This window comes from Paramormyrops kingsleyae, chromosome 10 (assembly GCF_048594095.1).
Source record: "Paramormyrops kingsleyae isolate MSU_618 chromosome 10, PKINGS_0.4, whole genome shotgun sequence".
Classification (NCBI taxonomy): Eukaryota; Metazoa; Chordata; class Actinopteri; order Osteoglossiformes; family Mormyridae; genus Paramormyrops; species Paramormyrops kingsleyae.
Window position 1 is genome coordinate 4,963,288 of NC_132806.1, and position 20,260 is coordinate 4,983,547.

The window sequence follows — 20,260 nt, forward strand, 5'->3', positions numbered from 1 at the left end:
GTCACTCAGAATGTGTTACAACTGCACTGCCTTTATTTGTATGTGGTCTCAGAATTCATTTGTCTCATTTTTTATGTTGGATTTTTTTTCCCTAGGCCCCATTATATTTTTCATTATATTCAAAGGCTCAGTATTGGTAAGTATCAATTCTTTTTGGTTTAATTTGTACTAATCTAGTATGCTTAATAAATATCTTCATCTTACATCAGAACTTTATCTCTTACAGACTTAGGAGGTGCCAATGTGGAGATGTAAGGGGTGCACACAAACTGTGTTAAGTAGATTAGAGCTTTTGAGTCACTACAAGTTGAAACATCCACATTTTGGACGTAGTTCTCGTTTTCCATGTACATATCAGAACTGTCCATGCACATTTAAGTCTTGGAATGCCCTTATTGTCCACCAAAGTAAAATCCACTCTACAGGGGTCACTCACAAAGAGAAAGGAATATTTAGTTGCCACCTTTGTGCTTGTAGCAATTTAACGTCTGAGAGAGATTATTTTTCTCATATTAATGCACATCTTAAAAGAAATGAGACCGTCACCTGCATGTTTTTAGGCTGTGACTTTAAAACAAATATCTATTGTACATTTAAATCGCACAAAAACAGAAAACACTGCCATCACACTTTAGCAGATTTTAAACCTAAAGTAGTTGCAACTGTAGAATGTCCTACTCCATTGGAAGATAATAGTAAAGACTGTGTAGATCCAGAGCCAGATATTGCTGCTAATTCAAACCGCCATTGTCACACCAAAGATTTGCAGAAGATAGAGCAGACATTTGCTGCTGCTTTACTAAAGTTAGAGCATTTGGTTCATGTTCCAAGCAAAGCTGTTGATGAATTCTTGGGGGAACTTCATCATTTGATTTGTTTTGCAACTGTTCCTTTATCTTCTGACATATTGAGTAGCATCTTTGATGAGAGAGACCTCCCTGTTAATGAAAGTATTATTAATGAGATTGTAAAGGCAATTTCTACTGACGGGCCTGTACAAAGCTCTATACAGAAAGGAGGTCCTTTAAGTATGGCCTACCTGCGTAAGCAGTATTACAAGCAGAACTTCAGCGTTGTAGAGCCTGTCGAATATTGTCTTAATGCAAATAACAAACATAGTTTTCAGTATACCCCAATTTTGAAAACCTTGGAGCAGCTTTTAAGCAAAAAGGATATTGTTGATCATGTTAAGAATTATCAAAAGCAGCAGGAAACACACTCTGGAGTTTTTCAGTCCTCAAGAGATAGTTCCATATTTAAAGAAAATGGTTTTCTTGCCTGTGAAAAGCCACGGATCATTGTAAATTTGTATGTAGATGACTTTGAAACCTGCAACCCCCTTGGTACCTCAAGAAAAAAACATAAGCTTTGTGCCGTTTATTGGGTGTTGGCTAACTTGCCTCCGGGGTCTCACTCTTCACTATCATCTATCTATTTGGCAGTTTTGTGCAAAAGTGATGATGTTAAAACTTATGGTTATGAAAAAGTATTTGAGCCTCTTCTTCATGATCTAAAAACTAGCAAGGTATTTTTGTTCCACTGTTGGGTGAGTCAGTCCAAGGGACAGTATTCAGTGTTGTGGCTGACAACCTGGGAGCACATAGTGTTGCAGGGTTTTTGCAAAGTTTTTCTGTAGAATATTACTGCAGATTTTGCACAGGAAACAGAACTGATATTCAGATATATTCTGTTGCATCTGGTACTTTCAGTTTAAGAACAAAGGAACTTTATCAAACCCATCTTGCTCAAGCCCTAGAGTCAGGTACAAGTTTTTGTGGAGTGAAAAAGGAATGTGTGTTCACAAAAAATCTCTCTCATTTTCATGCCATTTTTGGCTATCCACCTGATCTTGCCCATGATGTTTTTGAGGGTATTACCCCAGTAGAGCTCGCTCACTGCTTAACAGTGTTGATATCGAAAAAGCTTTTCACACTAGCAGATCTGAATAATGCCTTACTGAAGTTTCCATACAAATGGGCTGATAAGACAAATAAACCTCATGTCATCTCACAAAGTTTCTCTAGTACAAAAACAGTGGGAGAGAACGCTCATGAAAACTGGAGCTTGCTCCGATTTTTGCCCTTTTTCGTTGGATCACATGTACCTGATGGTGAGCCTGCTTGGCTTGTTCTTATGGATCTGAAGGATATCACAGAGCTTATTGTGGCCCCTGTACATGATGATGACTCTTTGGCATTTTTAGAGTGTAAAATCGCAGAGCACAGGATGCGATATCAAGAGCTTTTCCCAAACATCAAGCTGCTCCCGAAACACCATTTTTTGGAGCACTATCCACAAATGATAAGGCTGTTTGGTCCACTTGTCAGTCAGTGGACAATGCGATTTGAGGGCAAGCACAGCTTTTTCAAGAAAGTTGTCAAACACACAAGTTGCTTTAAGAATGTGCCCCTCTCATTAGCCACAAAGCATCAGATGATGATTGCTTATCATCTGAGTGCACCATGTCTGAACAAGTCTGATCTAGAGGTCTCAGCTGTATCCACTTTACCTGTAGACTTGCTAAAAGAGGAGATTGCACAGGTCATCAGGCAAAAGTTCTCTGACAAACCAGAGGTTCATCTTACACAGTGTGTGACATACAAGGGCATTACCTATAGGAAGGGAATGATACTGGCTCATGGAGCAATGTGTGGATTGACTGAATTTAGTGAAATTGATCAAATCTGCATTGTACGTGACAATATGTTCTACATTGTGAAAAAGTTATGTGGTTGGTACCGAGAGCATTATAGAGCCTTTGAACTCAGCCCAGCACCCACAAGAACATTCAGCCTTGTGACACTGAGTGAACTTAAGGACATTTATCCACTTAATGACTACAAGATCGGATCATCTCGCATGGTGACTTTGAAAAGGCATATTATTATAAAAGGTGGGATAGTAGTGAAAAATTTGGTGATGTATTTTGCTTTTGATTTTGCTCATTTAAAAAAAATGATTATAGGAGGAAGCAGTATGATGGACCTAACCTGCTACAGTGTTCACTCAAAATTCATTCATCTTTTGATTTTCACTCACATTGGTTATTTGGAATAGCTTATGTAATTGTAGAGCAAACATGGTATGAAGAACTTCATTAACCTTTGGTTATCATAGATAATACAATTGTTTTTAGAAATGCTGATCCATAAGTCATTGAAATGTGTCATCACTGGGTGTCTTCCTATTTGTTCCTTTTCATGTCTGTGTGCAGAGTAAACTGCTCTGAAGATGGGGACCCCTATGATACTCAAGATCATCTTGCCTGATGACAGCTCTCAGAGGTTGACTCTTCCATGTGGACTCCCTGCATCTATTGATGACATTATAGTTGAAGTGAAGACACAGTGTGGACTTGAGGGCTCTTTCAGACTTCAGTTCATGGATAACTTGTTCGGAAATGAGTTTCTTAATCTTACCTCTGTTTCAGAAGTTGAAGACAGAGGTACTCTTAAAGTCATTGATATGTCAAGGCCCACTTCCACACAGCATGAAGAGATACCTGCTGTTTTCAATCCAGTCCAAACACCCCAAGTTCTCAGTCCTCCTTCTGTGCATGACTCTTCATCACTATCAAGTGGAACTGTGGATACAGATGTACTGTCATCCAGTGAATCTACAAGCTCTCGATCCTCTTGGCCCAATGTTTTTTATGTACCGAAATTCTCCTTTGATGCTGAAATCAAACTTCAGCAGGCAAATGTGGCTTACATTAAAAACGGCACAACACTTATTCCAGACCCCAAGTTGAAATCAGCCATCCTTGATTCTTTGGTGCAGGAAATTGTACAGTATAAAGTCTATGTGAGAGATAAGGAAATGGAACAGGTAGCTCAGAGTCTTATCCAGAAACACCCCTGTTTAACTGAGAAGGGGTCTTGCACTGGATACGGGGGATGGAAAACTAGTTTGAAGTATAAACTCTCAAACTACCGCACACACCTGAGAAAGCTGGGTTGCCCAGAGGTCACAGTTAACTCTTTAAATAACAAACCTGCAGGAAGTCGCAGTGCAGCCTTTGGTGTGAAAAAGGCCAAGAGAGCAGAGGTGAATTTTTGTTCTGCATACCCATGGACAGAAACTGTGGAAAGTCTGGAGGCCATGCAAAAAGCTCTTCTCTGGGATGTCAAGAAGAAGAATAACCGAGAGGTTGTGAAACTCAAGATGGAAAAGACATTCGCTCATAGAAGACACGAAGTTGTTCGAGATGCACCAATGGTGGGAGATTTCATGGAAAGGTGGCCTGCTCTGTTTGAAGTCAGTGAGGTCAGATTAATGTCATACCTATCAATTTATGTTTTTTTAGCATGTTTTGACAAGTTTATTTTAAATACAGTTTTACAACTGCATGCTTTTAAATTAATTTCAAACTTCACTTGTTTCCTACATTTCAATTGAAATTGTGTACTTATTTGTTTTCAGGTCAATGCAGAATTCAGGCGAATTACTACTGTCCCACTTCAGTCAAAATTTCTGTCCCAGCTTGACATGTATTCTGACAAGCTGTTGAGGCTCTTCCAAAAGAGAGGTGGCAAGCTAGGTGTACAGCTCAAAACGGTTGTTGAACAAATGGCTAAGGTAAGTTGTTGAGAATACTGGGAAAAGAAATCTCTATTTTGACTTTTTATTGGATATTATTAGCATGTTTTTGTTTCAGGTTTAGTCTAGTTTCGGTTATAGAACTCAATCTTTACATTAAAACTGCTTGTAAATACCTTTAGAAGTGAATGTAAATGAACCACTTCAGTCAGATTAGACATTTCAAGTACAAAATTGACAACTACAAAAACACAAATGCAAAATTAAGCTTGGACATATTATGATGTGCTTCTCAAAATATAGTTCTTCAAACCCAAAAGGTTATGCTTCTGCTTTAACATGATTTGAGCTAATAAATTAGTGACAACACAAACACTTAAAAGCGGAAACACTGTATATGTGTAACTGTTGTTAACTGTCTTTCTTATGTGATTCTACTTAAAAACAAATTCTTTCCTTTCAGTGTGATGATGTAGATGCTGGACGAGAGTGCATCATTAAAGGGGTCTGTATTTATATGGGTGAAGATCCTGAAAGCCTTGTGCGAGAATATGTGGTATGTACAAGGGGACTTTTTTTCTAATTTTCCACCATTTTCTTATTAAAATGTTCCTTGGTTTTTGCTAGTAATGAATTTTGAACATGACTTTTCTGGTGGGAATTTCTCAATACAAGCAATGTTAAATAAATCACTGCTCATTACTCACCCAGGATTGGATATTAGGTCTCAATCATGTATTTTGTCTCTTCTACAGTGCATGGATGGAGGAGCCTTGGACGAGGCCATTGAGGACACTACTATTGGAATTTATGTTGTAAAAGAACATGTTTCAAATGAGGAAACGGATGATATTGGCATTATCCTTGAGGGGATCAAGGTTTTGAAGGATCTTGATAATGTAGCATTAGCTGTCGCTATGCTGTTTGGGCTGATATATGCCCTGAACCTAAGCTACCCTGCTGAGCTCCGCTACACCTTTGAGGTAATCCAGAACATTTTCATGGAACTGGATGGAAACACACTTTCCAACAAAGCACTTGCTTTGAAAAACAGGCTTCTAGAATGAACAAGTCGGAGCAACACTGCCAGCGACAAAAAGATCTACAATATAAATACATAACCATGTCATCTACTATTTCTATATTATTTAACATCCTGTATCAGAGTTTCATAATCGTATATTTTTTGTCAGGAGCTTTACATAGTGAATGGTGAATTCCCTGACCCTTATCTGACCTTTTTTTTCTCTTTATCAATCTAACAAAAGCACTACAGATGAGTGAGTATACATTATTTGTTGCAGGTTCCACTGGTTAAAAAATACATTTTCTATTGATTTTTTAATTTATTTTTTAAGTTCTCTAGCAACATTTTATGCAAGATTTGCATATGTAGTTTTTTCTTTAGTGACATTTATATGCAGGGTTGAATTTTGTTGCCTTTTTTTAAATTGTATTTTTGTTCATGCTGATGACAACCTGCTTTAAAGAGACTGCTTTCTGTACAGTTTTACAAATTGTAATCATCTTGTAATGTTATGCATTTGGTCTTCAAAATATACCATTCAGCATTTCACACTTTTGTATGTGTAGTTTATAGTAATTAGGGCTGGGTATTATGGCTAGTTTCCTGAAGCATCGCAGTTCTAAATCACAAAGTTTTGATTGTCTTCCATTTCCAATTAGCTTTCCATGTAAGTTAGTCACTTTGTATACCAAATTTGCTTGGCTCTGAAAGAGGTTCTCACAAACAATGTTTAAATGGAAAATTGACGCCAAAGAATTTGCATTTTTAAATATCACTGCACTTCTGTGTAAGTATTAACAATATAGACTTTCTCCAAATTAGAATACATTTTGAACTGGAAAATCTAGTTTTTTACTACGCAGTCCTACTTTTGAATTTTTGTTTTTAGGGGCTTTATATTGTTTTATAGCAGGGGTCTCCAACTCAGGTCCTGGAGAGTTACTATCCAGTAGGTTTTCTGTCCCATTTGGCTTCTGATGAGCCACACCTGCTCCTGGTATTTACCTGAGAACAGGTGTGGCTCATCAGAAGCCAGGTATGATAAAAAACCTATTGGACAGCAGCTCTCCAGGACCGGAGTTGGAGACCCCTCTTTTATAGTGTTTAAATGGCTGTTTGAGGGTTTAAAATACATATCTGCAGTTATACTGCTTAATAAGTGCATAAAACATACCATCTATGCAGAAGTAGTTGATAGACACCCTTCTTTAAAATATAAATATCCCTTAAGAGAACTGATGCATTGTTTGCATTGTAATACACTTTAGTTCAATGAGAACAATGTATTATTCAAGTGTTGAAGCCTCAATATAGTTCACTTACAGAATACATTTAAAGAGACAGATCTTTGAGTCATTGCCTTTTTTGTGCAAATCAATGTTTCTTCATTTGTCTGCAAACTTGGGAAGGAAACCAACATACATTTAATGAATTAGGACAGACTTGGGAAAATAACTTTGGTGCTATAGGGGCATGATGGTTTTTGGTTTATATTATCCCTTTTAGATAAGTAACTGAGAAATCAAGTTTATGCACTATTAAATAATTTACAACAAAATTGTATTAAGGTTACTGATAAACATTGTTTTAAACTAACACAATTTTAAAAACATTTAAAGTGAATAAATACATTAGTTAAACGAGAAATTGTTTATTTAGACAAGGAAGAAGATCATGTCGGTTTTACACATGATTTTGTGGGACCGATGTATGTCACGATCGCGGGCAAGCGAGCAGGAAAGCAGGCGATCGGAGCCAGGACGTCAGGAACAAACGGGGATTTATTAGGATGACAAGACCGGGTAAGCACGATGAGCAACATCAATGGTGAGTCTGGGGTACGGAGACGGAGACACGGACTAAATACACCAGACCAGGCAGACAAAACAGGAAACAGCAGGGCACAATCAGGAAACCACACGTGGAGAATGAGGGGGCGTGGCACACATTAGGAGCGGACGGAGCGGGACGTGACAATGTACACATTAAAATTAAGTAAAGTTGACAAATATTATTTTTGTAGAGCAGACACGATTAAAACCTTCGAGTATAAAAAATTGATTTATGGTAACTCGTTAATATTGTGTTAAACTAACACAATTTTTAATAACCTTTTAACATGAATAAATACATTGGTTAAACAAGAAATGGTTTATTCAGGAAAGGCAGAAGATCGTGTCAGTTAAATACATTCTGATCATGTGGGACCGATGTACACAATAAAATTAAGTAAAGTCCAAGGATATTTTTTTTCAGTGTACCTACTGGCTCCTCTCCCCTGCTTTTCGGCTCGCTTGCCCCGCACCCTGACACTATGATTGCGATTTCTTGAGTAAAAACCACAGTCAATGGATATACTGTATGCGCTTGATGCTGATAGCACATGGCAGACTATACTGTAAATGTATTATATTTTATACCTATCATTATGTCGAATTAACGACTTACTATCTCGTTATATATATTATGTCGAAATAACAAGATAAGTCGTTATAAGGAGATATTATGTCAAAATAACGAATTATTGTCTGGGAAAAAAAAACATCAAATGCGGTTCAGGCCTTCTGTAAATTAGTTCAAGACACCAGTAATGTTATTTAATTTTACAGTATTGTTGGAACATTTATGACTTGAAATGACCTTCATTTAAAAATGCTAAGTAATCTCTAGAGTAAATAAAATGTTTGTTTCTAATAAGAAGTTGACCAAACAATTACTGTATTGTTAAACATTCTATAGACCTTTATTTGGAGGTTTGATAGACTATTTATTTGAAGTAAGTACACATCACTTAAACAGAGCTCATATAGAAAAACGTAGCATGCATCATGGGAAGGGGCCAGGGTGCCACACATCAGCTACAATAGTGAGGGCTTACATGCCCTTTTGGCTCACTGTCAGAGTGCCACAAGCACCTTTTTTCAGTGTCCTTAACTGATGTCCCCCTTACATAAGATTATATTTATTCTAAGGTGAGGTTTTCCCCTATACCCTCATGTGAAAATACACGGTAAATTCATAATTTATAACAGATATTTTTTTAAAATATTCAGGGGTGCATACCCTTGGATCCCCCTATGGAGTTTGCATCTTTGTCACCATTTTCACCCCTGATGAGTTTGCACCCTAGTAATAACATTACCTGGATAGGCTCTGATTCAGCAAATCTGCCAATACTCATGGAACCGTTAGGATACTTGAACTTCAAGGATATCCCATCTGACAGTTCTTCACGATCAGCCATTCTCTAACATTGTTCTTTAATGGCCTTACATGTAGACGAAGCTGTCAGTGTTATTAACAGAGTGCAAAAAATTAAACAAAATCAGCTTTTGCATATAAGTGTCAAGGCTGTGGGGCAGGCGAGCAGGAAAGCATGCAAGCTGAGCAGTGACGTCGGACAAACAGGGTTTAATGGTAATGGGATGGCTGACAGGCACGAACACCAAGACAATACAATGACGGATCTGAGGAAGACTGACTCAGACGAGGAATAAATACAAAAGACAAGCTAGACATAACAGGACTCAGGTGATCACAATCAGGGCTGAACACGAGGTAACGAGGTGGGCGTGGCACACAGGAGCGGACGGAGCGGATCATGACAATAAGCTAACCTTTCTACGTAGTTCCTCAATATTTTCAAAGGCCCGTTTCCTGCATTCCTGTAATTATAATAACATATAAGCCATATAGCCAATCATTATAGAATAAAAATTTTAAACCTGACCGAGAAGAAAGTATACCTTCTGTTGGTCTGCTAATAGGGACCTGCATTAGCATTCTTCATCCTGTTGGGAGCGTAGTGTTTCTGATTCCTGAAGGAAATACACAAAATTAATTATAGCATTTCTAAAGCATTACAATTAAAAGTTAAAAATAAAATATGTTTATGAAATTTTGACTTTACCTGGGTGTAAGAAACTGCTTGACTTTGGCCTGCTACTGTGGTGGTCTGAGAGATGAGAGGTAGCAATGAGTTCTCTGATACCACAAGTGGAGTGGACTAAATAGTCAAATAAGATATATCATAATTATGAATATTCATATAATCCGTCTGAATAACACATTATCATTGTGATATAGCTTAAACACTTGTTTTATTGCATAATTAACAGTTAAAATGTACTATTTGTACACAAATTCCATCAAACTATAAGTCTCTTGTTGGTGTAATGTATCATTATACCTGTAACATGCTCCATTACTATTAGTACAACAATTTGGTCATCATCAAAAAAAAAAAAAACTCAAAACCACCAGCCATATTTTACTGTTTTCTACACATGAATTTTAGAATATCTCGAGAAATATCAATGAAAATAGATGCTATTTTTGAAATGAGATTGAGATGAAACACAGATTAAGATAGAGCTTCTTAAATCGTGTGCATGTTTTCATATATTACCTGATGTGGCACTACATTTTCATCAGACACCTGTGTCTGACTGGTGGAAGAAGAGAACAATGAGGCTTGGGCCATCTGAGTAGTTAATGTAATCTGTGGATACAGATGAAGGCTTTACAGTTCCACCTGTAGATATCAGTAAGACTACAATGTGGCAGTGCTTTGAAATTAAATTAATCCATACCTCCATTACTTCCACATGGGGCAATATAGAGCCTGCTTTTTCCAACAGATATTTTAAGCTCTCTCACAGAGCCAGCCTGTAGCTTTTGAAGCTTGCGCCCCTTGCCTGTCTTTGCCAACTCAAACCCAATCAAATTTAGACTTATTAGGGGATAACATTGGCAAATGAAATTATTTAAGTCAGGCAGTGACCAATTCAATTCTATTTTATAATTTTCTCCATCCACTGGAGACTCATATGCTGGTCTGCCTAAAAAAAAGAAAAAATATGCACATAAGTAACAAATTTCCTACAAGAAAAAACAAATACTCACTCACTCATAGCTGACAGGCTGACTGAATATGTGTCATGTCCGGGAAGAACAGGCTGAACCCAGATGCAGGAGACCCAGAGGTTTATTGGGACATGAACAAGAGACAAGTCCAAAGGGGCAGGCAACAAGCGATGGTCGAGAAGGCAGGCAGAGGGTCGTGAGTCGGAGAGATCAATCCTACAGGGAGGCACAGGACAGGAAGACAGGCACACCAGGAAACACAGATGAAGCAGGGCAGGGATCAGGAAGACGAGGCGGGCAGGCAGGTCAGGCAGGGCAGATGACGTGGCACAGAAGACAAGAGAGGAAGAATGCTTAGTAGGGCGCATGAGAGCAACGATACCTCGCAACAGTGGTTAGTCAGAGTACTAGTTAAATAGATGATCATAAGGAGGCTTAGTCACGTGGCCCCGCCCACCGAGGCTGTTGATTGATAAATGATGACAACGAGTTGTAACCGAAATATGAGAAACTTTACTCACTCCACTTGAACAAAACCTACCAGTCCCCTCCAAACAACAACTCTCTTTCTCTCCCCCTCGCGCCACGCATGCGCATTCCCACTTAACAAACTCCCACCTTTTTTTAATAAACATGGATTCCTTATGTACATAGAACAGTTTCATAACCAGAATTTTAAATCAAGATATCTGCATCAATATTCAACGAGTCCATTAGGTTTGATGTTTTGTGTTACTTATTCTTTAAGGTGCCATTCACCTTCACTGAAGGCTTTCCTTTCTTTGTCAAACAATCAGCAAGCTGATCTTTTGTTGCAGACCACATGATGTGATGGATGATTCCAGACTGAATGAGCTCCTTAACATTGCTGATTTCAAGGCGTAGTCTCTTTTCTGTGACAGGTTTGGTTGACCTGACAGCATCCAGCAGTGAGTGATTGTCAGTTATACATACAATCGGTAAACCTCTGTGCTTGCAGTCACCTACTGTGAGTTCTGAGTACAGTGTGGCCAAAAATATTGCATTGTCAATGCCATCTGCAAGGGCCAGTGTCTCTCCTGCCAAAGTGCTTCTCACAACCCTTCTTATCCTTTTTGACTGCCAACATATGGGTGAGAATTTTCCATTCTCTCCCATGAGCATGATTAGATGTCCACCCTGAGTGCCCCCATCAGGAAGGTTGCCCATTGACGAATCACTGAACACTACCAGCTGTAATGAGTTGTCTTTGCCTAAGTGCTGGAATTTCAAGGTCACCTCTTCAGATTTGAGCTTCCTGATTAGTTTATTTGTAGAGAGAAGAGTTTGAACAGTAGCATCTTTGGTACTGGATGCCAAGATGGACACATCACACATTACATCTGGCCGTGTTTGTCTCGCCACCTATAGTATTTGTCCTATCTTTGATCGCAGCATGTCAGTTTCTTGGTCTGTTAGTGGAGCGTCTCACTCAACAGCTCTAGCTGGGTGCACTGGAATGGGCTCCAGATTCTTAATGTACGAACTCTGTTGTACCTGTATCATGTCATTCATGGAGTAGAACTCCATTCCAATGTAGCTTAAGGTGTTGTGCTCTTCCCGTCCAACATGGAAAACTGCTTTTAACCGTGGTATGATTGTTGTGGAGAACATTTCGGAACCCCCCAGATAAAATCATCCACATGGCAGCCTAGTACTCCCATTACATGAGAGGAGTCATCTAACCAGTAGAAGACTGCTGGATCAACTTGTGACACAACAGCTCCCAAGTGACTCATAGTGTCTTTTACTGTATTGTACCAATAAAGAGAAGCATCTGCTAGTCCGTAAACACACTTCTTTAGTCTCCACAGAATTCCTTGCTTCTGAGCCTCTGGTGGTGGACGAATATAGATGTTTCGGGTCAATTCTTTCCCTTGCAGAAATGCTGCTTTAATGTCCATAGAATTTAGTTGCCATTTCTTTTGACATATGATAGCCATAATCATTCTTAGAGACTCTGAGGCACATGTTGGGGAGTCTTTTGGCAGTTCCTGAATGTGCATTTCTTCAAAGCCTCTAGCGACTAGTCTAGCTTTAAGTGCGACTCCATCAGAGGTTTCTTTAAGTGTACACACCCACCTTGTGGAGATGCATTTCTGTCCTTCGTCTCTCACTTCCTCAAAGACGTCATTCTTTTTCCAGTTATACAACTCATCTTGCTTAGCAGGATCAAAGACATCATCATTGACCAGCAGAATGTCATCTTTACAGCTTTCCTCACATAAGTCAGTATGCTCAGCTGTTACTGTTTGAATATTGTCCATTTGACTCAGATTGACTGAGCCTGTAGAACCGGCAATTTTCTCAGGTCCACTGTACTGTACATTGTACCAGTTTTTGTTTCTTCCAGTGACCTTTCCTGCACGACTTAGAGTCTTCCCTGTTAGTGTCTGTCCACTTTCTCTGTCTGTATATGTCACTATTTGTCCAGCTTTCAGTCGCAAATCTTCATGTTTTGCATCGACTTCTGTTTGGATTGCATCAGTACATGCAATATGCCCATTCTCATGTGGAAGTAGACTGGCTACAGCATTATTTTCTGAATCCGCTAAGTCGATATGTGTATCAGACTCATCCCCACTTTCTGTAGTGCCATCTTCAAGGTTGAGCCCAGAGTCCAGCACCATTTGTTTTTTAGTTGCCTCTCGCTGAAATTCCGACATTGTTTGTTGGCCATCAGCCTTTCTCAGCCTGGTGTGATGCACACGAACATAGGTGCCACCATGCCTGACGAAGACTACCACACCATCTTGCCCAATGACAACTCCTGGACCTTTCCACTGTGGGCAATCAGCACGTTTGTAGTAGACTTTGTCCCCAGTCTCGTATTGCTCATTGTTCACTCGCAGTTGTTTACGAAGGGCTCGCCGGATCCTTTCAGAGCATTCAGCTTCTGTGAATGCACGGCGTGCAGCATGTAAAGTTGTAATATGCTGAGCCATCCATGTATTTAATGTAGTGTTTTCAAGGGCTGGTGGCTTGTCAGTTAGGACTGACGGCATATTAGGATTTTGTCCAATCACCAGTTGGTATGGGCTGTAGCCATGCACATTGTGCATTGAGTTCTTTGCCATCAAAGCCCAATCTAGAGCCATTGTCCAACTACACCCATTGTCCTTTTTTATTTTTAGCAGGATATCAGTGAGAGTGTGGTTATGCCTTTCCAAAAGGCCATTGCTCCATGGGCTATAGGCTGCAGTGGTTTTGAGTTCAATGTTGAATTTTTCAGCCATATCCCTCATTTCTTCATTGTTAAATTCACCACCATTGTCACTGAACAGTCTATGTGGTGGTCCATGTACGCTTATCCAGCAATGGATGAGATGTTTCACAATTTCTTTGGGTTTCTTGGTTGTAACAATACTCGCTGCACTGAACCGTGTGAAGTGGTCAATGACATGGAGATACCATACACCTGGTTCCAACTCATGCAAATCCACAGCAACTGTTTCATTGTAGGTTGAAGCCATGGGTAAACCCACAGCAGGCTTTGACCTAGGTTTGCTATATCGTATACAGGTGTCACATTTGCTTACAATGTCTTTGAGAATTCCAATGCATTCATCATCATGATTACCTGCACAGTCCAGCAATCTTTTCAGCTTTTCTACAGAGGCATGCCCAAATTGTTTGTGTAATTTCAACAGAATCTTCTGTTTTTCCTGTTTCGTCATATTTTCAGTCACGGTCAGAATTTTGTCCTCCTTCTGAATATCATTCTCTGATGAATTATCATTGGCCCTTATGTTCACACAGTAGTGGCCTGAAGAAGTCAATTCAAGTTTCACTGGCTGCTTGAACATTGTAGCTTGGTCCTGTTCAATATCTAAGACTGCACCTGCTCTTTTCAGTGATGGTTTGCTCAAAAGTAGGGGGATGTCTACTGGTACAACTTCCGTTTCTATTTGGCATTTCGTTTGACCGATCACAGCTGGAATTGTCACTCTCTTTGTAGAATGAACAAGTCTGCCATCACCAAATCGGAATGCTCTAGAACTGTCTTTGGTCCCTAATTTGGCTAACTCACTTTGTTGTAGTCTATTGACATAATGATCAAACCATTTTTCTCCACACACTGTTCTGGTGCAGGCAGTGTCAATGACAGCTGATCCTAAAGCCTCAACCATGAAGATTTCTGTGTCAGATAATGACTCCTTTGACAACAAAGTTATGTGACACTCATCAGCATATTGTGACTGGTTTTCAGTATCCTCTGTTAATTTTGCCTCTTCATTTTTGTGAGGGCAATCCTTTGCCCAATGGTAAGTGCTCTGACAGACAGCACAACGTGATCTCCTCTTTATCTAATGGGTTTGACCCAGGTAGCACATTAATTCGACTTTTAGAACCTGATCTATCTCTGTTTCCAGTATATCGTGTGTAGTACGCGCAGTCAGGATCATTTGATGCACTACCCCCCTCTGGTGGCGAATTATCACCAAATATTCTCTTCAAGGCTGATTTCATATTACTGAACGTGAGGTCTGAGCAAGCGGTAAGCGCTAATTGTTTGTCTTTAACATTAAGTCCAGCTGTATCAAGTAGTTTAAATGCTAGGACAGCATCTGGAAGCTCCATTTTTAACTTACTCATCTTGTTGTAGGTTCGCTCGAATTCAATGATGTAATCCAGCATGGTAACGTTACTTTCTCTTTTTATGTTGTCGAACTGCATATAGGCATCATACTGACGGTCTTTTTCCTCTTTCAAAAACACGGTATCCAACTTTTGCAAAAGCGTCGTCAGTCCATTTTCGGTGTTCAAATCCTCCGCGGATATTTCCAATGCTACAGTTCTCGTTCTCCCTGTTAGAGACAAGGCCACCGCTAAGGCTTGTTTCTTCTTGTCCAATTCAGTAACTAGCTTCCAGATATGGATTTCGTTCTTCCAACCTTCGTAAGACTTATTTTCTTCAAATGGAGGCGGCACTTTATAGCTGTTTGCAGCCATCCTCTGCTACCAATGTTGATTGATAAATGATGACAACGAGTTGTAACCGAAATATGAGAAACTTTACTCACTCCACTTGAACAAAACCTACCAGTTCCCTCCAAACAACAACTCTCTTTCTCTCCCCCTCGCGCCACGCATGCGCATTCCCACTTAACAGAGGCAATGTGAGTTCAGGCTTGTTACTAAGTGCATATATTGTTTGATTCCTTTGGAAACAGCTTGATGATTGATAGATACTGTATGCTTTGGATATTACAATGTCTTAGCCTATCTAGCTGCCCATTACAAGACAACCATTGATAATAGGGATCAAGGTTTGATTTAATGCCATTACCCACAGAGTTATGCAATGATGATCAGCACAAACAAACGTGATTGGGTAGTAAAGATGAAAAATACTGAAATACTGACAATATTGTATGAATAGGGCCAGTTTTAAGAGTTGCTGAATTCCATTCTACATTGCAATCTAATATTTACCTAATCCAAGACTGGAAAACTTCTGCAGATCAGCTGTAGAAGGAAGAATATCAAAATGAAGGCTAGGAAGGAGGAAGAGTCTTGCCTGCCAAACAGGGTTTGCCCGCCTCCCAAGTGTTCCTGACAAACACAAATTGGAAAAAATTAATTGTTGCTGAAATAAACGAAGCACCAGCCTAACTAGTGTGTCTTAATAAGGGCTTTATTTTATTACTCCTGGGGGGTTGTCAAGGTTTTTAAGTATCTCATAGACATAGTGTGCTGCCATGTGGTCTGTTTTTGGGTACTGCCAAATCTGTCAGGGTCAGCGCTTGTCCACCCCAACCTTTCATGTCTCTGCTCCATTTGGCCAGCAAGTGTTGCTGGCCATTCTGTCCTCCCTGTTGCCCCTTAAGTCTCTAGTGTGTTTTTCCTATATGCCCTGGACTGCTGCATAGCTCAGTGGGTTGAGTGTGTGGTACAGAGGTTATTATCCTATTAGTCATGGGTTCAAGACTGGCTTCCCTTGTTTTGTTTACTGGGTTTCTGTTTTCTATTTTTGTTTATCCTACTTTTTATCAGTTTAATTCAGTTTGTTTTTGTGTTCTTAGGCACTACTACTGTTAGCCCTCTGTATTATATTCTTAGTGTTTTTCCTAGTAGTCTCCTTAGCCCAGTTGCTTTTTGGTATTTGAGTGCCTGCCTGCCTTAAACCTTGTGTTCTTTCGGCCGCAAGTGGATCGTCCATTTTTTTTTCTCTCCTCTCTTCTCTTTTTCCTGCACAATGCCCTGTCGCCATGACAGATCCGAATCAGAATCTTAACAAATTTATCTGAAAGTAATAATATGGAATAAGTTATAGGTGCTACGGTGCAGCAATCACATGCGCATTTTCTTCAGGAAATGCACTTGCATGGTTATAAGTTTCGAATCCTTTATATAGACAAGTAACGCACAAAAAGGACAGAGCAGTGAAGAACACTTAGCATTGTCCATGCTTATCCATAGTGCTAAAGCAATCATGCATACTTACTTTGAGTCACTGGAAGACGTCGGAAAAGTCGCCTTGTAGTTCCTGTCTTGCACAAGAAGCAGCATTAAACAGTCGATTAAAAGTCGAGGTTCTGTCCATGTCTCTTTCTCCCATTCTTTTCTATTTCCCGCCAAAGTGTTTTGTGACTGTACACGTCAGAACACTGCGTCACTACGTCCATTATACATCAATAAGCAATTATCCATTATGCAAGCCGTTTTAACATTTAATCGCTAGACTGGATATGCATTGCAGATATCCCTAATTCAATTCTTCCTAGTCAAAAAGAGCATTTCAGATATCCACAATAACATTCTTCCTATCCACAATTGTCATTTCAGATATCCATATCGTCATTCTTCCTAGGAGAAATTATGTCACTTTTGTCATTCATGTCTAATGGCCTTTTAATTTCAGATATCCACAATTACATTTCAGATATCTAGAATTAACATTCTGGATATCCGAAATTGAATTCTTACTAGGAAAAATTCCCATTTCAGATATCTACAATCCAATTGTTACTAGTCATAATTTTAATTTCAGATATCCGAAAGGATACCACCATTTCAGATATTCGTAATGCAATTTCGAATATCCGAAATACATTGTGACTAGTAAAGATATCTTGAAATACATTTTCTATTACTAAGAATGTAATTGATATCTGGATAAGTGGATATCTGCAATTTCCATTCTGACTGAATTTTGACTAGGAGAAATAATATTCTGTATATCTAAAGTGTAATTGTGGATAGTAAATGGATCGTTTTTATGTTAAAATGGCGTCTTATCTACTCTTCAACAGATATCCACAATACATTTGTAGATATCTGCAATTGCATTGTTCCTAGTCATAATTCTAATTGTAGATATCTGAAATTGCATTTGTTATGGAAATTTGGAGGTAGGAAGGAACAGATGAGTCCAATGGTTTAGCTTGGTTTCATTTATTGAGATATCTTTCTATGCGAGGTCGGGGAGACTCTCCACAGACAGTTCTGAGAAGTTCTCCAAATAGCAGACGCAGCTGCTTTCATTTTATATTGACAGACAAATTACCCTTCTCTGCAACCACAACCGGAAGACCCATGTCTGCTTTTGCATATTCTATGCTCAGGACAAGCTTTTCGTCTAGCACAAGCATCTTATATTTACCATATATAGAATAAAAATTCATCTCTTGTCTAGCTTAACATGGGTAAGGTGTAAAACCCCCTGCCCAGTCTCTTGCATCTGTTTCTTCAAGCATAGCAACCTTATTTTGCAGCCTAACTTCCTTAGTAACCATCGGACATCATGCTTGGTGGTAATTTTCCACTACACATTTTTACTAGTCATAATATGAATTCTGGATATCCGTAAAGACATTTTTACTAGTCACAATGTATTTTGGATATTCAAAATTGCATTATGAATATCTAAAATGGTGGTATCCTTTTGGATAACTGAAATTAAAATTATGATTAGTAACAATTGGATTGTAGATATCTGAAATTGGAGTTTTTCCTAGTAAGAATATAGGCACAAATCTGTCTGGGCGACCAGGCAGGAGGCGAAGTAGCCAACCCCAAAAGTTAATCGAATGAAGAGAGTGAGGATTAAGAAAACTGTAGCATTTGGGTTATCAGGTGAGGCTCTAGACCTGTTGGGAGTTAACAGAAAACAATGTTTGGATAGTGACATCTTGACTAATTGAATGTGTGGAAATTTTACAGCTGCTGAAGGACTATATCATAAAATTATGCGTCTTGATAGCAGTACAGAGCCACTGATTTCATGTAAGACCGTATGGGGATGCTGAATGATTTCGAGAGTGGTATGGAGCTATTAGTGTAACAAGAAGGCATTATGGAGACGCCAAGCGCTTTGCCAATGGTATGGAGCCGCTATGTTACTGCAGGAGCGTTATGGAGACACCAAGTGCTTCTATAGGGGTAGGTAGTTGATGATACAACAAAGCGTTATGGAGACGCTTAGCGCTTTGCCAGCGGTATGGAACCATATTAATGCAGGGGCATTATGGAGACGCCAGGCGCTTCTATAGGGGAGGTAGTTGTTGATACAATGAAGTGTAATGGATATGCTTAGCGCTTTGCCAGCGGTAAGGAACCGCTATTAATGCCGGGGCGAGCGTCGAGGAGACACCGGTGTTCGATGGCGTTATACAGTAGATGATAATTAATGCCACAACATTCTTAAAAGACGATTGCTTAAACCACCACCAATGGCTATCTGAAAGATACTTACGTCAGATGAAGCGATGACTCGCTGTGCCTCCAGGATCTTGGAGGTATCTGTGCAGATGTATGAGGCAAAGGAGTTTCAATATCGATTAGATGAGATGCAGCAGATGCCGCTCCAATCTGAAAGGAGTGCCCAGAATAATGAGTGTGAGGGATCCCACAAATAAATAAGAGAGTCTTTAGATGAGAGATGAACCAGGGGTAAGACATGAGTGTGCCATTAGGAGTTAGGAAGAGTGAGTCTGAGGGAGTTAAACGAGGCCTTAGACTAAAATATTTCATCATGGAGCCAAAGGGACAATACAAAGTATTGTTGCGTGCAATGTAGAGAGTAGACCCAGCACCAGCTGAATTTGATTTGGTACTGCTTAAAAAGATAGAAAACAATGAGGCTGAAAAAGAAATATCGGAGAAGCAAAGGGTCCGATTAGGGAGAGATTTGACGTATGAATCTCGTATGATGTATGAATTGACGGTGAATTCCCCGGGCCGAATAAGACCGTAAAAAGCAAGAAGAAAAGCAGCTTCTAGCAGAGTGTCAGTGAAGAGAGAAAAACATCCACAACGGAGAACAGTGATCATTGATTTTAAAATACCCAAAGTAATGGAAAGTCTTTTATCAACAGAAGTGGGAGAAGATTTCTTAAAGCCTCTGAGTAAGAGTCTAACAGAAGGATTAGAAAACGGACTGGGTAAGGAAGGGTTAGTACATCTGGCGTGGAATTGAATACCTGCCACCAAACCGTGAATTGACACCGGACTAAGGCATTTGTGCTCAATAGAGTAAGTAAGAAGAGTGCAAATAACAGATGAGGAAAGAGGGAGTACGGGTAAGTCATAGGTGTGGCAGAAAGAATTGAAAGCTCTCCAGGCGGAGTCATAAGATTTTAGGGTAGAAGCAGAGAGACCTAATCTAATGTACTTAGTGGTGGACTTAAGTAGGTGCATGAATTCTGGGTTTAAATTAGTATGAGGTCCGAATGAGCAGGGCATTGATCTGGAAGAGTGTTGGTGCCTGGGCACAACCGGCGGAATTCCTGAAAACGGAAACGCGACAGGGAGTCAGTCAGTGCATGGAGGCTATTTGATTCTTAAAACCTGGAATGTATTCGGCCG

General features: G+C 39.5%; 1 protein-coding gene and 1 long non-coding RNA gene across 2 annotated transcripts in view; both read left to right on the plus strand.

The window, feature by feature from the left end:
* Positions 1-4,448: 4,448 nt before the first annotated feature.
* LOC140593188 (uncharacterized) lies at positions 4,449-5,396 on the plus strand. Its single transcript, XR_011993453.1, has 3 exons — positions 4,449-4,578; positions 5,003-5,095; positions 5,295-5,396. It is a non-coding gene; the product is annotated as an uncharacterized lncRNA (long non-coding RNA).
* A 1,904-nt stretch (positions 5,397-7,300) lies between these two features.
* The window catches only part of LOC111845646 (uncharacterized), a 32,141-nt gene continuing 19,181 nt past the window's right edge, over positions 7,301-20,260 (plus strand). The window contains exon 1 of the mRNA XM_072717182.1: positions 7,301-7,368. Within this exon, the coding sequence (XP_072573283.1) occupies positions 7,356-7,368 (13 nt within the window). The 5' untranslated portion in view covers positions 7,301-7,355. The remainder of the gene's footprint in view (positions 7,369-20,260) is intronic.